Source organism: Onychostoma macrolepis, chromosome 17 (assembly GCF_012432095.1).
Source record: "Onychostoma macrolepis isolate SWU-2019 chromosome 17, ASM1243209v1, whole genome shotgun sequence".
Lineage (NCBI taxonomy): Eukaryota > Metazoa > Chordata > Actinopteri > Cypriniformes > Cyprinidae > Onychostoma > Onychostoma macrolepis.
In genome coordinates, this window is record NC_081171.1 from 26,718,336 (window position 1) to 26,733,973 (window position 15,638).

The 15,638-nt window shown below is 37.8% G+C and overlaps 1 protein-coding gene across 2 annotated transcripts in view; it reads left to right on the top strand.

Moving 5' to 3' along the window:
• kcnk5a (potassium channel, subfamily K, member 5a) overlaps positions 1-15,638 on the top strand; it is a 74,011-nt gene that overhangs the window by 55,102 nt on the left and 3,271 nt on the right. For both annotated transcript variants that reach the window (XM_058748741.1, XM_058748742.1), the window contains exons 2-3: positions 14,247-14,358; positions 15,433-15,599. In XM_058748741.1, the coding sequence (XP_058604724.1) occupies positions 14,247-14,358; positions 15,433-15,599 (279 nt within the window). The remainder of the gene's footprint in view (positions 1-14,246; positions 14,359-15,432; positions 15,600-15,638) is intronic.

Consider the following 15,638-nt stretch of genomic DNA (forward strand, 5'->3'; position numbering starts at 1 on the left):
TGGAATCCCAAACAAAGTATTTTCGCTTTCACAACAAAACACGGTGTCTCCAGGACATGGCGCCGGCGGCAGCAACAATACTACAGCGAGAATAAAAATCACGCCCTCTTTCTTTGCGTATACATTTGGGCGGTGTTATACAAATCTTCCCACACAGTGACGTAGACATGTGGGGGCGTGTTTAAATGAGCCGTTTTAGATGGGCGTGGACGAGTCATACTGTAACTTTTATAAAGAATATCTCTTTGGGTTTGAGACTTTTTAGTCTTTGCAACTTTAGGGATCTTATCTATGCACGAATAGCTTGTAACACTCCAAAGAGAAAGGAACACTTGATCGCATCATATGACCCCTTTAAAACTAGCATTGCTCTTTGCAGCGCAATATTTGACCGAATGGGTTACGGCTCATTAGCCCTAGCATTCTGCCCGCTTCAAATCAGACACAGAGATTAAATAGTGCAGTAAGATCACATTTATTTGAATGAATTATAGCATTTATTTCAAGTAATTATCGATCGAGAGAAAGAGAGAGAAAAATATATGACAGTTGTGTGTGCGCTACCTGCGTGCTGCGTCTGCGCAACTGTCTCTAAAACAATTAATTAAGCTACTTCAAAAACAGCGATTTTACCACCTCGTTCCTGAGGAATATGATGTAGCGATCTAGTATGTAGGCTAATTTATTAATAAAAATCACGGGGTCGTGTTGACAACAAGTTTATGTGTGATCTGCGATCTCCGGCTCTCTCTCTCTCTCTTTCTGTGTGTGTGTGTGTGTGTTTGTGCGTGAGTGATGTGTGGGTTTGTGTGCATCAATTAAAGCAGCCATTACTATGGAATGGTGATTAAACTGACTTGGAACTACCTGTGCATTAAACTGTTTTACTGCATACCTGCCAGCCAATCAGAATCCAGTATTCAGACAGACCATGGAATAAATATACACTGAACAAAATTATAAACGCAACACTTTTGTTTTTGCCCTCATTTTTCATGAGCTGAACTCGAAGATCTAAGACTTTTTCTATGTACACACAAGGCCTATTTCTTTCAAATATTGTTCACAAATCTGTCTAAATCTGTGTTAGTGAGCACTTCTCCATTGCCGAGATAATCCATCCACCTCACAGGTGTGGCATATCAAGATGCTGATTAGACAGCATGATTATTGCACAGGTGTGCCTTAGGCTGGCCACAATAAAAGGCCACTCTAAAATGTGCAGTTTTATCACACAGCACAATGCCACAGATGTCGCAAGTTTTGAGGGAGCGTGCAATTGGCACGTGTAACCGCCGACCACGTGTAACCACACCAGCCCAGGACCTCCACATTCAGCATCTTCACCTCCAAGATCTTCTGAGACCAGCCACCCGGACAGCTGCTTCAACAATTGGTTTGCATAACCAAAGAATTTCGGCACAAACTGTCAGAAACGGTCTCAGGGAAGCTCATCTGTATGCTCGTCATCCTCATCGGGGTCTCGACCTGACTGCAGTTTGTCGTCGTAACCGACTTGAGTGGGCAAATGCTCACATTCGATGGCCTCTGGCACTTTGGAAAGGTGTTCTCTTCATGGATGAATCCCGGTTTTCACCGTACAGGGCAGATGGCAGACAGAGTGTATGGCGTCGTGTGGGTGAGCGGTTTGCTGATGTCAATGTTGTGGATCGAGTGGCCCATGGTGGCGGTGGGGTTATGGTATGGGCAGGCGTATGTTATGGACAACGAACACGGGTGCATTTTATTGATGGCATTTTGAATGCACAGAGATACCGTGACGAGGTCCTGAGGCTTATTGTTGTGCCATTCATCCACGACCATCACGTCATGTTGCAGCATGATAATGCACGGCCCCATGTTGCAAGGATCTGTACACAATTCCTGGAAGCTGAAAACATCCCAGTTCTTGCATGGCCAGCATACTCACCGGACATGTCACCCATTGAGCATGTTTGGGATGCTCTGGATCGGCGTATACGACAGCTTGTTCCAGTTCCTGCCAATATCCAGCAACTTCGCACAGCCATTGAAGAGGAGTGGACCAACATTCCATAGGCCACAATCAACAACCTGATCAACTCTATGCGAAGGAGATGTGTTGCACTGCATGAGGCAAATGGAGGTCACACCAGATACTGACTCGTTTTTGGACCCTCCCCCCCAATACAGTAAAACTGCACATTTTAGAGTGGCCTTTTATTTTGGCCAGCCTAAGGCACACCTGTGCAATAATCATGCTGTCTAATCAGCATCTTGATATGCCACACCTGTGAGGTGGATGGATTATCTCGGCAAAGAAGTGCTCACTAACACAGGTTTAGACAGATTTGTGAGCAATATTTGAAAGAAATAGGCCTTTTGTGTACATAGAAAAAGTCTTAGATCTTTGAGTTCAGCTCATGAAAAATGAGGGCAAAAACAAATGTTGCGTTTATAATGTTCAGTGTATATAAACGGTATATATATATTGTTTAAATCAAAAAAGAATTTACTAATCATGCCAAATTGCGTCTGAGGCTGTATCTCTGCAAATCTTTGATATATTGACGACAAACTTTGCATATGCCATTGTCACCTCGCACTGACCATGCCACATCAATTTGGTAACAGCGCTACCTATTGGTCAAGAGTGATAAACCATTCATTAACCCTTTAGGCGCCAGGGTATTTTTGGAAAAATGCTGGATTTTGACATCAAACGCTTGTGGCTTGAAAGGGCTTAAAGACAGAGATCTACTGTAAATTAGAAAAATGTTGGGCATGACCGAACGTTAACGTTTATATACTCATCTAATTTGCATATTATGATGTCACCAGGGGGCGGCCCTCTTGAATTTCATAATAATCAGGAAATTTTAGATATTGAATTGATGTGTGAACTTATTTGCTTGTTTGTTTGTTTTATCCTTTTATCCATTCTTTTTATCCTCATTCCAAATGATCAGAAAAGAGGAAACCAACAATAAAACAGGAGAAAGTACTAAATTATTACTATATTACTATACTATATAGTAGTAAAGCGCATGTGAACAGAAGCAGACTTTTTGATCAGTAATATTCAGGAAATTTTTATTTTAATTTTTGTCTTTTTATCCTCATTCCAAATGATCAGGAAAAGAGGAAATCAACACAGTAAAACAGGAGAACGTAGTAAATTATTACCATATTACTGTGCCATAGTAAAATTAATGTGCCTATTTTTTGATCAGTTGACCAGCTATCTGCCCAATCAGGTATCTAGGTGACACAGTTTATAGTTTATGAGAGTATGGTACCTCTCATTGCATGGCACAGCGCACAGACCTACCCTACACTGACTGCACCTGTACTGTCTGCCGGCGGCCTTTTGAGCGTGCGCAATCAGAACAAACGACGCTATGAACTGAACTGCTTCCGCATCAAAGACATCACAGCTCACTTGCTCTGCTATTTCCTCAAACACTTTTGGTCTAGAATCGAAGTACTACATGTCTGCCATCTAGTGGTGGGGAATACAAATGAGATATTACACCATATTAGGAACTACAGTCTATTTCATGAAGTATGACGTCTTGTCGCAACTTTGGCGCTTAGAGGGTTAATAATGAAATTTTCACAAATGTTGATAACGTTTGGTTGCGTTAGCGTTTTGTAATGAAACTAGTCTCAAAATATTCCTTGGGTCATGCCGAGAACATGGATATCAATTATGCAATAGTCGGTCAAACGTCCTGTCCACCTTTTTGATTTGTTGAAAACCAACCTTTTTGAACTCCTCCTCGACCATTGGTCCGATTTTCACCAAAATCGAGTAAGATAATCTTCAGACTATGCTGAGACAAAGTTAAGGATTTTGTGTTGATAGACAAAACCGTTTTTGTATAGCACTACAACAAATTGAGGCATGATGCCAAACTGCATCTGAGGCCTATATTAGAATGATTTCTGAAGGATCATGTGACTGGAGTAATGATGCTAAAAAAAATTCAGCTTTGAAATCACAGGAATAAATTATTCTAATAGAAAGCAGTTATTTTAAATAGTAAAAATATTTCACAATATTACTGTTACGGGGCTGACGAGACGTGAGACGTACGGATCCATATGCAGACTTTATTAGGCAGAGACGTGGTCGTACAGGCAGGGTCAAACAATGGCAAACAGGTATAATATGGACGAGACAAAGAGTAACCAGAGACAAGCGTGGGTAGACGATCAGCGTACAGAATCCAAAGGGGCGAGACAGGAGAGGTAATCTAAAACGTTAGCGATAGTCTAGGCAGGGGAAAACACGATTAAACAAAGGCAAGGCAAGGCTAGGCGAGGCAAGGCTAGGAAAACTAACAGGGCTCTGTAGGGCAGCGATAATGCGTACAATACTCGGCAACGAGGGAGAGAATGTCCAGGGTTGAAATAGTGTGTGTGATTAGTGCAATGAGTGATTGGTGAGATGGCTGATGGGAAATGCAGTCCATGTGGTGAGCGGGTGACCTCTAGTGGTGAATGAACGGGAGTGCAGACCAGATTCGTGACAATTACTGCTTTTGCTGTATTTTGGACCAAATAAATGCAGGTTTGGTGAGCAGAAGAGAATTCTTAAAAAAACAAATACAACCAAAAAAAAAAACATTAAAAATCGTACTGTTCAAAAACCTTTGACTGATTGTGTAGCAATTAGCAAGAATGTAGTCTAGATAAAATGCAGTGCATATGAAATTCTCTTCCAGATGTATTTTTGTTTAGATATACACAATATATATAAAACTAATTTCCTTCTTAAGAACTTTGCAATAAACAAACATGTATTTTCATTAGTGTATTTGTGCATCTACAGCTGAATATGTTTTATAATCAACAGAGAACACACCTATAAATTTGATGTTAACGTACTTTTAATAAACGCATTACTAGAAAAAATTGCAGTGCTTCATTTTGCAGAAAAGTTTAACTGTTTGGTTAAGATAAGTTTGTGTTTAGATAGCTGTTAATTGTTTTGAGAGCAATTATATATTACTTTAGAGAAAAGTATCAAATCAACAGTGGAAAAACTCTAACTAGTTGTTTATTAGCATGCATATTACTAGCATGTTGGCGATTTAGAAGTTTTTGAGGCAAAAGTCGTAGTTAATATTTAAGAGAACAAGAGAACTTGTCCCCAAACTATAGTGTAAACCAAAGTTCTATTAAAAACTTCAAACTTACAGTTATAGCTTTAATTAATAACTAGAACAAAACACCTTTTTAAGTAAACATCTTCAGAACATACTTTGAGGCACATCAAGAAAACATTTCAGGTTATTAATTTAAGTGTTTTAAACTACTAAAACTCAAGTGCAAGTTATGAGAAATGTAACCTTACTCAGTTGAGTTAGGTGAACTCAGAAAAGTAAGCTCAGAAATGCTGTGCAGCAAGTTGACATTTTTAGCTATATGGATTTTTTGAATACAGATTTTTTTTTTTCCCTATATACAAATGAAGTCATTGCATTGGAGCTTGTGGCCTTCCTTACATGCTTATTTACTTACTTACTGATTGATTGATTGATTTAGATTGGTGCATACTTATCACAAATGATTGTTACTTATCACAAATGTCAATTTGACATTTGATAATTTGGTCTTAATGTAGCATGATAGATTGCCGTTGCCACCTCAAGCATTAGGTAAACTGATTTTCTCTACCTCTTTAATATTAGTTCACATTGCAGGAAAAAAGGCTCATTCAAATGTATTACTACTACTAGTTATAAACATGAATAATCATCAGGAAGGTATGTTGAAAGATATAGTATGTCGCAGACAAACAAAGGGCAGTCTAGACGGTCTGCTTTCTGAGAGTCACCATATTTGAGGTCTAAAAAATCAGCGCCAAATAAAAATACTTTATTAACAGGTTTGAAAGTGCTATTTCACAATGTGTAGTGATGTGATATTCTAAGTTCCACTTCCTAAAAACAGTCTAGTCACCCTGTGTACACTTGAGGAAACACTGTCTTCGTTTTCCTGCAAATTAAATAATAAAGGTTTCTGATGAATCTATATTTTATAACTTTGCTGCATAGTTGTCATTAACGCTTTACTTTTAAGCAAACCTTCCATCTTCCATCTCAAAAGCCCCTTTTCTTGCTGTGTAGAACTTAAGGAGTTGTAACGTGTTAAGATTAGATTACTGTAAGATCAGATCACTCATTCTTCATAGTATCATTTGCAGGGAGGGGAAGCTACTGTATTGCATTGCATAAAAATGTATGGTTTCACTGCAGTTTTTCAGAATTCCATTCACAATGAACAATGTAGATGTTTGTCTCAACCTACATGAAATCATGGTAACACTTTAGAATACTGTTCCGTCACTAATGAATAACTACACAAGAACACATGGGTAATGCAATGTTATCACTCTAGTAACTACTAGTAACTAACAAGCAACTCTGATTAATGAATTAGTAAGTAATAGTGCTTGGTTGAATGGTAGTTCACTATTAGCTAATCAGTAACTATTTTTTTTTTCATACCTCCCCAAGAACTACTGTATACAGGTTGATAATTAATATGAATAATACATAATGTATAATTCATTCTCAAGAAAAGGTCATGGTAGCCCACTAGTAATGACTCAAGTATTACCAAATTCTTCAGAAGGAATTACTAATTATTTGGATCAGTATTCTAAAGTGAAGATCATGATAACTCCCTAGTAATGACTGAAATCATTGTAAGCTTTTGAGGTTTTTGTAAAGTATTGAATAGTAATTATTCAGGTGTTACTACATCCTTCTAAAGGAATTGGTCATTATTTGGATCAGTATTCTAAAGTGAAGATCGTGATAACTCGCTAGTAATTACTGAAGTCATTGTAAACTTTTGAGGTTTTTGTAAGGTCCTGGTTAGTTATTCACTTTGCTAGATATGTTAACACTTAAATCATTACTAGTGGGTTACCACAATCTTCACTTTAGAATACTGATCCAAGTAATTAGTAGTTCATTTAGAAGGATTTGGTAATACTTAAGTCATTACTAGTGGATTACCATGATCTTCATTTTAGAATTAATTATTCATTATGCATAATTCACATTAATTATGAACCTGTATAAAGTAGTTCTTAGGAGTTCTCAGGATATATGAAAAAAATAGTAATTATTGGTTAGCTAATAGTGAACTACCAGTTTCAACATAGCGCTATTACTTAATAAATCGTTAATCAGAGTTTCTTGTTAGTTAATAGTAGTTACTACAATGTTAATAGTGCATTAGTCATTTATTCATTAGCAACGGAACAGTATTCTAAAGTGTTACCAAAATCACAGATGTCAAGTAATAAGAGCTGTAACTCAAATATTGTTTAGGAAACTTGTCCTGTCCAGAAAAGGGATATACTGTACATTGAAACTGCTTAGGGTGTGTCGGAAATGTAACAGCCCTTACCATCATCAGTTATAGTTCCCCACAGGCTTCATGAGCAGCTGTTTCATCAGGAAGAATCAGTCTTCAGTTATTTGAGTGTTTGTTTAATAACTCACCAGATCCTTTTATCTGTGATTGTACAAGTGTTTAGGGTATTAAACTTTTTTTCCACTATATTTCTAGGATAGCTTTGTATGATCTGAGCTCAGATCAGTGGTGTAGTCTAGTTTTTTGTAGTGGGTATACATTGATTTTTCCCTCCCAGCCTCATGCTCACCGTCCCAAAACGATACTCCATAAGCACCACCACACTCACTAATTCATACCATATGCATCTATGTAACTGAGAGCATTCTGAAAGACTACTTATGTGATATCAACATGACAATTTATTATAAGCAACAGAAGACTTTAACAGCCAATGACATTTACAGACTGGACTGATTTTCTACGGTTTAGTGTTAATCGTTTAATTCAGCCAGTTACATTTATCTTAAGAATATGGTCCCTGGAGCACAGGTTTTATCAGCTGTCAATTTTCAATGCACATTTAAGAGTGCATGTTTTTAAATTCCCTAGCCTGACTTTCAGTCCACGAGGCTGGTCAGGAGTTCTCATCTCTCTCATCATCTGAGAGGAGGAGATATAAACATTGTATTTAGTTTAACTGCTGTACAAAGACACACACATACACAGTATCTGTTATCTTCTCCCCTTGTTATTCACTGATCCACCACCAAAATAACTGTCACGAAACCGGTCTGTGAACTTCCATTCACTCGCCACCAGAGGTCACTCACCCACCACAGTTACTCTTGCACTACACTAACTGTTGCACATCACCTCCGGACTAAAGTTCCCATCATCCATTGCACTGACGACACGCACACAGTTCATTGCACTGATCACACACAGCTGATTCCCATTTGCACACCTTACTTAAGCCATGGACTTTCTCTCCCTCGCTGTCGAGTATGCGCTTATCGCTCCCCTAGCCTTAGCTACTCTACAGAGCCCTTGATATTTTTCCTTGCCTTGCCTGTTTCAGATTGTGTTTTTCCCCTGCCTGGACTATTGCTTACGTTTTGGATTACCTCTCTTGTCAAGCCCCTTTGGATACTGTTCGCTGTCGTCTGACCCACGCCCGTTTTAGATGACTCTTTGCATTGCCTATGATATACCTGTCTGCCATTGTTTGACCTTGCCTGTTAAGACCACGTCTCTTATCAATAAAAGCTTGCATGTGGATCTGCACGTCTCACGTCTCGTCAGCCCCGTAACAATAACAGAACTTAAGTTATTAGCTAGTTATGTTGGCTTGAGACAGCCAACATACCGTTACTATTTAAACAACTTCTTATTCTTCTGAGACAAAGAACTTCCAACTGTACTGTACAGTGTATATCCTCCTAGGGCTTTAATTCTACAGGCACCAAACTCGTCAGAGACCTTGGACCTGATCTGTTTGTTTCTATAGCTTTTCTAACTGATGAGACTTACAGTTTCCGTATAAATGATCAAAAATGAAAGATTTCCCATAGACTTGCATTGGCTGAGCAAAAATGCCCTCTCTAGAGGACAACTGTAGTCCACAAGAGGGAGCCACAGAATAGGAAATCTTTCAACTCCCCTCATTTACTTTTGTTTCCAGTCAATTAAATTAACAAATAATTGCATACTTTTCCTTTATAGCTAACACATTTGATCATGAACAGGTCTGATTGATCGGTCACTGCTCTGATGGGGCCACTGGTGCGTCCTTACATTTTTGGGGGGGGGTTTTTTTGCACAAAAACACTGAAAGAGTGTAGTTTGAGTTTGCTTTCGTCTCATATCACCTTTAGTGATTCACGTTAAATTCTAACAAGTACATCGGGTGTTATGGGAAGTGTTCCTGGTTCTGGTTGACCTAATTAATGCAGCCTAAGAATCCTTTAACGGATTTGAATATTAGAAGCATATTACTGTATTATGTGTAAGCCAGGTTGAAGAGATGGTACTTTAATCTAGATTTAAACTGACAGAGTGCGTCTGCCTCCCGAACAGTGTTAGGTAGATTGTTCCAGAGTTTTGGCGCTAAATAGGAAAAAGTTCTGCCGCCCGCAGTTGATTTTGACATTCTAGGTCAGGGCTATTCAATTGGTGGCCCGCAGGCCCAATCCGGCCCGCCAATCATCTTCATCCAGCTTGAGGAAGAGTACGCAGGTCGCACATTTTCCTTGAATTGTTCTTGTACTAATTAGTTTGTCCACAAGGTGGCAACACTGGCCCGGGCCAGCCAAAAAGAAAAGGGAGAGACGCAATAACAATAATCTACCGGAAACCGCAACATCAATAGATGGCAGCGTTGACAAGCGCTTATGTGAGGGAGTTAGGAGATATCCACAATCCTAACGTTAGTTTAAACAAGTTTAAAGACGGTGTTTATCTTATATAACTTGTATAACTTATAAATTCTGCCGAGAAATAGCGCAGACACTGGACGAATATTTTTATCAAAGCAGGAAGTATAGTTTGAAAATCTGCGTGTATGGCTGTACTGATAAACTGAGCCGCTTCAGACAAGCGTGCCAGTGCTTCAGTGGACAAAACCACACACAATGAAGTAAAAATACGTGGTTTTGGCAAGTTACCTCATAAACACAGTCTTAAATCAGTTATAAAATCCTAAATGACCGTAAAGAGTTGGGAGAAAATTGGATGTCACATCCGTGTCATGTGCATCAGGTTTTATTAAAGAAACAGCGCTGCTTTTAAAGTGAAACCTGCTGCAGTCTGTGATTTGTAAATCAAAGAACTAAAGAAAAAGAGAAATCACTTGACTGCTCTGCTTGCTGATTAACTTTTGTAGCTTGAATAAAGAATAATCAATATAGCTTATGCATACAATTTATAGTTTGTGAAGATTGTTTTAAGTTTACTTATAAAAAGTTGTAATATTTTTCTAAGCCTATAAGGTTAAAAATATCATAACATTTCAATTATACTGTAATATTAAATGGCTATAAATATTGCCTAAAATTAAAGGAAAAAAATGGATTTAATAGAGTAACAATAACATTATTTGTATCAATGATACTTCATTAATAATAGGCCAGTAAAAAGATGTCATTAAACACATTTAAAATATACCATCTTTGTTGTTTCTATATTAATTTGGAAGTGCAGTGTGAAAATATGACAACACAAATATATTATGCATTTAGTCACTTTTTTTAATTAATTAAAAAATGTGTGATTTTATTTTTAATTGAATGGCAGACAGCACTAATGTTAACCTTTTCGTAGATGTTACTGTTGGTAATATTAGTTCATTTTACTGCTGAATATGCATTTAAATTTAATTTCCAATTTTATAGGCCCCCGAGAAAAAGAAGGCCACCCCCTTGGCTCCCTTCAAAAGGTCAATTCGATAAGCCGGCCCTCAAATGAAGTTAATTGAATAGCCCTGTTCTAGGTATTATCAAATGGCCAGAGTTTTGACAACGTAGTGGACATGGAGAACTATAATTCGATAAGAGCTCGCTCAAGTACTGAGGAGCTAAACCATTCAGGGCTTTATAAGTAATTAACAAGATTTTAAAATCTATACGATGTTTAGTAGGGAGCCGGTGCAGTTTTGACTGAACCGGGCTAATTTGGTCATACTTCTTGGTTCTAGTAAGAACTCTAGCTGCTGCATTTTGGACCATCTGTAGTTTGTTTATTAAGCGAGCAGAACTACCACCCAATAAAGCATTACAATAATCTAACCTTGAGGTCATAAATGCATGAATTAACATTTCTGCATTTGACTTTGAGAGCATAGGTCTCAATTTAGATATATTTTTAAGATGAAAAAATGCAGTTTTACAAATGCTAGAAACGTGGCTGTCAAAGGAAAGATTGCTATCAAATAGCACACCTAGGTTCCTAACTGATGACAAAGAATTTACAGAGCAGCCGTCAGGTGTTAGACAGTGTTCTAAGTTATTACATGTGGGGGGTTTAGGTCCGATAATTAACACCTCTGTTTTTTCAGAATTTAGCAGTAAGAAATTACTCGTCATCCAGTTTTTTTTATATCAACTATGCATTCCGTTAGTTTCTCAATTTGGTGTGTTTCACTGGGGCGCAAAGAAATATAAAGCTGAGTATCATCAGCAGTAACAGTGAAAGCTAACACAGTGTTTCCTGATGATATTTCCTAAGGGTAACATGTAAAGTGTGAAAAGTAACGGCCCTAGTACTGAGCCTTGAGGTACTCCATACTGCACTTGTGATCGATATGATACCTCTTCATTCACTGCTACAAATTGATGGCGGACAGATAAGTACGGTTTGAACCACTAATTCAAATCGACTAATTCACCACTAATTCACTTCCACTAATGCCAACAAAGTTTTCTAGTCTATTCAAAAGAATGTTGTGGTCGATAGTGTCGAACGCAGCACTAAGATCCAGTAGTACTAATAGAGAGATACAGCCACGATCAGATGACAAGAGCAGGTCATTTGTAACTCTAATGAGAGCAGTCTCAGTGTTATGATACGGTCTAAATCCTGACTGGAAATCCTCACAGATACCATTTTTCTCTAAGAAGGAATATAATTGTGAGGATACTACCTTTTCTAGTATCTTTGACAGAAAAGGGAGATTGGAGATCGGTCTGTAAAGAACTAGATCTTTGGGGTTAAGTTGTGTTTTTTTTAATGAGAGTTTTGGGAACATATCCTAATGACAATGATGAATTAATAATAGCCAAAAGAGGATCTTTAAACTACTAAAAGAGCTGCTTCCAGGAGTCAGATGGAATAGGGTCTAACATGCATGTTGTTGGTTTAGATCATTTAACAAGTTTATACAATTCTTCCTCTCCTATAGTAGAGAATGAGTGGAATTGTTCCTCAGGGGATCTATAGTGCACTATCTGATGCGATACTGTAGCTGACGGCTGAATGGTTACAATTTTATCTCTGATAGTATCGATCTTGGAAGTAAAATAGTTCATAAAGTCATTACTGCTGTGCTGTTGGGAAATGTCAACACCTGCTGATACTTTATTTTTTGTTAATTTAGCCACTGTATTGAATAAATACCTGGGGTTATGTTTGTTTATTTCTAAAAGATATGAAAAGTAATCAGATCTAGCAGTTTTTAATGCTTTTCTGTAGGATAGGGTACTTTCCCGCCAAGCAATACGAAATACCTCTAGTTTAGTTTTTCCTCCAGCTGCGCTCCATTTTCCGGGCTGCTCTCTTTAGGGCACGAGTGTGCTCATTATACCACGGTGTTGGAGTCTTTTCCTTAATCTTCCTTAAGCATAAAGGAGCAACCATATCTAAAGTGCTAGAAAAGAGAGAGTCCATAGTTTGTTACATCAAGTTTTTCTGTGCTTTTGGATATGCTGAGGAATTGAGGTAAATCAGGAAGATTATTTACAAAGCAGTCTTTTGTGGTAGAAGTGATTGTTCTACCATACTTGTAGCAAGGAGTAGAATTTACAGTTTTAGCTATATGGAATTTACACAAGACTAGATAATGATCTGAGATATCATCACTTTGCTGCAGAATTTCAATATCATTAACATCAGTTCCATGTGACAATATTAAATCTAGAGTATGATTTCGACAATGAGTAGGTCCTGACACGTGTTGTCTAACCCCAATAGAGTTCAGAATGTCTATGAATGCTGATCCTAATGCATCTTTTTCATTATCAACGTGGATATTAAAATCACCAACAATTAAGACTTTATCTGCAGCCAGCACTAACTCTGATAGAAAATAAGCAAATTCTTTAAAGTCTGTATGGTGCCCTGGTGACCTGTATACAGTAGCCAGTACAAACGCCACAGGGGATTTATCATTAACACTTGTTTCTCTGTATAATGTTATATGAAGCACCATTACTTCAAAGGAGTTATACTTAAAGCTTACCCTCTGAGAAATACTGAGAATATTGCTATAAATTGTAGCAACACCTCCCCCTTTGCCTTTTGGACGCGGTTCATTTTTATAACAGTAATCTTGGGGAGTAGACTCATTTAAAATAATGTTTTCATCTGGTTTTAGCCAGGTTTCCGTCAAACAGAGCCACATCTAAGTTATGATCAGTGATCATATCATTAACAAAAAGCGCTTTCGTGGAAAGGGACCTGATATTCAGTAAACCAAGCTTTATCATGTTTCTCTGTATTATATACATTTTTTATTTGTTGAACGTCAATCAAATTGTTACTCTTAAATTGGTTGGGGCGTTTTTTTGTATTTTCTAGTTCGGGGAACAGACACAGTCTCTATAGTGTGATTATCTAGGTGAAAGAGTCTCTATGTGCTGAGAATTAACTGACTTCTGTGACGTGAGGCGGCTAGCAGACGGTCTGTTTAGCCAGTCTGTCTGCTTCCTGACCTGGGCCCCAGTTAGTCAAGTACGAACTCTAAGATTATGTGCCATATTTCTAGAGAGAAGAGCGGCATCACCCCAGGAGGGATGACCACCATCTCTTTTCAACAGGTCAGGTCTGCCTCAAAAACTCGTTGAAATTGTCTATAAAACCTGTGTTATTCTGCGGGCACCACTTAGACATCCAGCCATTGAGTGAGGACAGTCTGCTATGAATCTCATCATCCCGGTAAGCAGGGAGGGGACCAGAGCATATTACAGTGTCAGACATCGTATTTGCAAGTTCACACACCTCTTTAACATTACTTTTAGTGATCTCCGACTGGCGAAGTCAAACATCATTCGACATCGACGTGAATAACAATCTTACTGAATTTACGTTTAGCATTAGCCAGCACTTTTAAATTTGCCAAGATGTCAGGCGCTTTTCTGACAATTTTGCTTTTATTTTTTTTTCAAATTTTGAAATAGGTGGTGTCTGATGCTGCAGGACAAGGCATCACCATCACAGGAGACAAAACCTTCAACAACTGGAATTGGCCCAATGCTGTCATCTTTGCAGCCACAGTTATTACAACTATAGGTATGGATCTAGTCTATTTATGCAGCATGAAAATCAAGCAAATCTGTTTCACTTAATAATAATCAAATAATCAAAGGAAACATTTGAAGCTTAAAGCTGCAGTCTGTAACTTTTGTGGGTTAAAAATGATCCGAAATCAATATTTGAGCAAGTACATAACCAGCCAGTATTCAAAACTATCACCTTACTTTAGCCCGATTCACAACGGTTAGCTTATAATAATGTTTTCTAATTTGAGTGGTGCGGGAAATTCGAGCATGGCACTGAAAAGGACTGCACGATTAATCGAATGCGATTGTCATGCATATCTTTCAGTGAAGCAGCTTATCATTTTAATGAATCGACAGCCTATCAGCTAATCTTCAACATGTTTTACACTAAACAATTATTTTGGATTTAACTATTTTTAGAGTTTATACTGAAAAAATGCTTTATAGGAGAAAGTCACTGACTATTTGCGAAAGGTGGGATTCAGTTTACGGCACTTCTCATTCATTCAAACATCTTTCCACAAACATAAGAAGCATTTATGAACCTCTTGTCCCACAAAATACCACATTTAATAACATGTTTTTATTACAAACTCACTTGGCATTGCATTATAAATGTACTTTATTATAATAAAAATTATAATAAAACTCCGATAAACCATATATTGTCGTAGTCCTGTTTATTAGTCACTTCGAATCAGTGAAAACAGTTCTTCTGTTTCCTGGAACGATGTGCATTACCTTTCTTCCGCGGGACATATTTGGAGTTTCCTCTGGCCTTTTACTGCTGATCACAGAACCGTGCTTCACTGAAAGGCATGAATGACAATAACAGTTTTTACCTAATCATGACTGCTATTTAATTTTGATTAATTGTGTAGCCCTAGGTGAATATTTATGCTACAGTCATGTATATTTTTTCCCACAGAATTGGGAGACTTTTAAGCATTGTTTTCCTCAATATATTCTTAAATTCTGTTTAATACTCTGAGACCTATATGGATGCCATGTCTTAAGATAGAACATGTTGTGTTCAGACTGTAATGAGAGAAATTGTTTTACCAAAAATGGTTTATATCTGCAGGTTATGGAAATATTGCCCCCAAAACGCCTTCAGGGAGGGTTTTCTGTATCTTTTATGGTCTTTTTGGAGTGCCGCTGTGTTTCACATGGATCAGTGAACTTGGAAAGTTTTTTGGTGGAAGAGCTAAACACCTTGGTCAATATCTTACTAAGAAAGGGGTAACATTGGTGAGGAATATTCACAAACAACCATTATATTTGAAATCT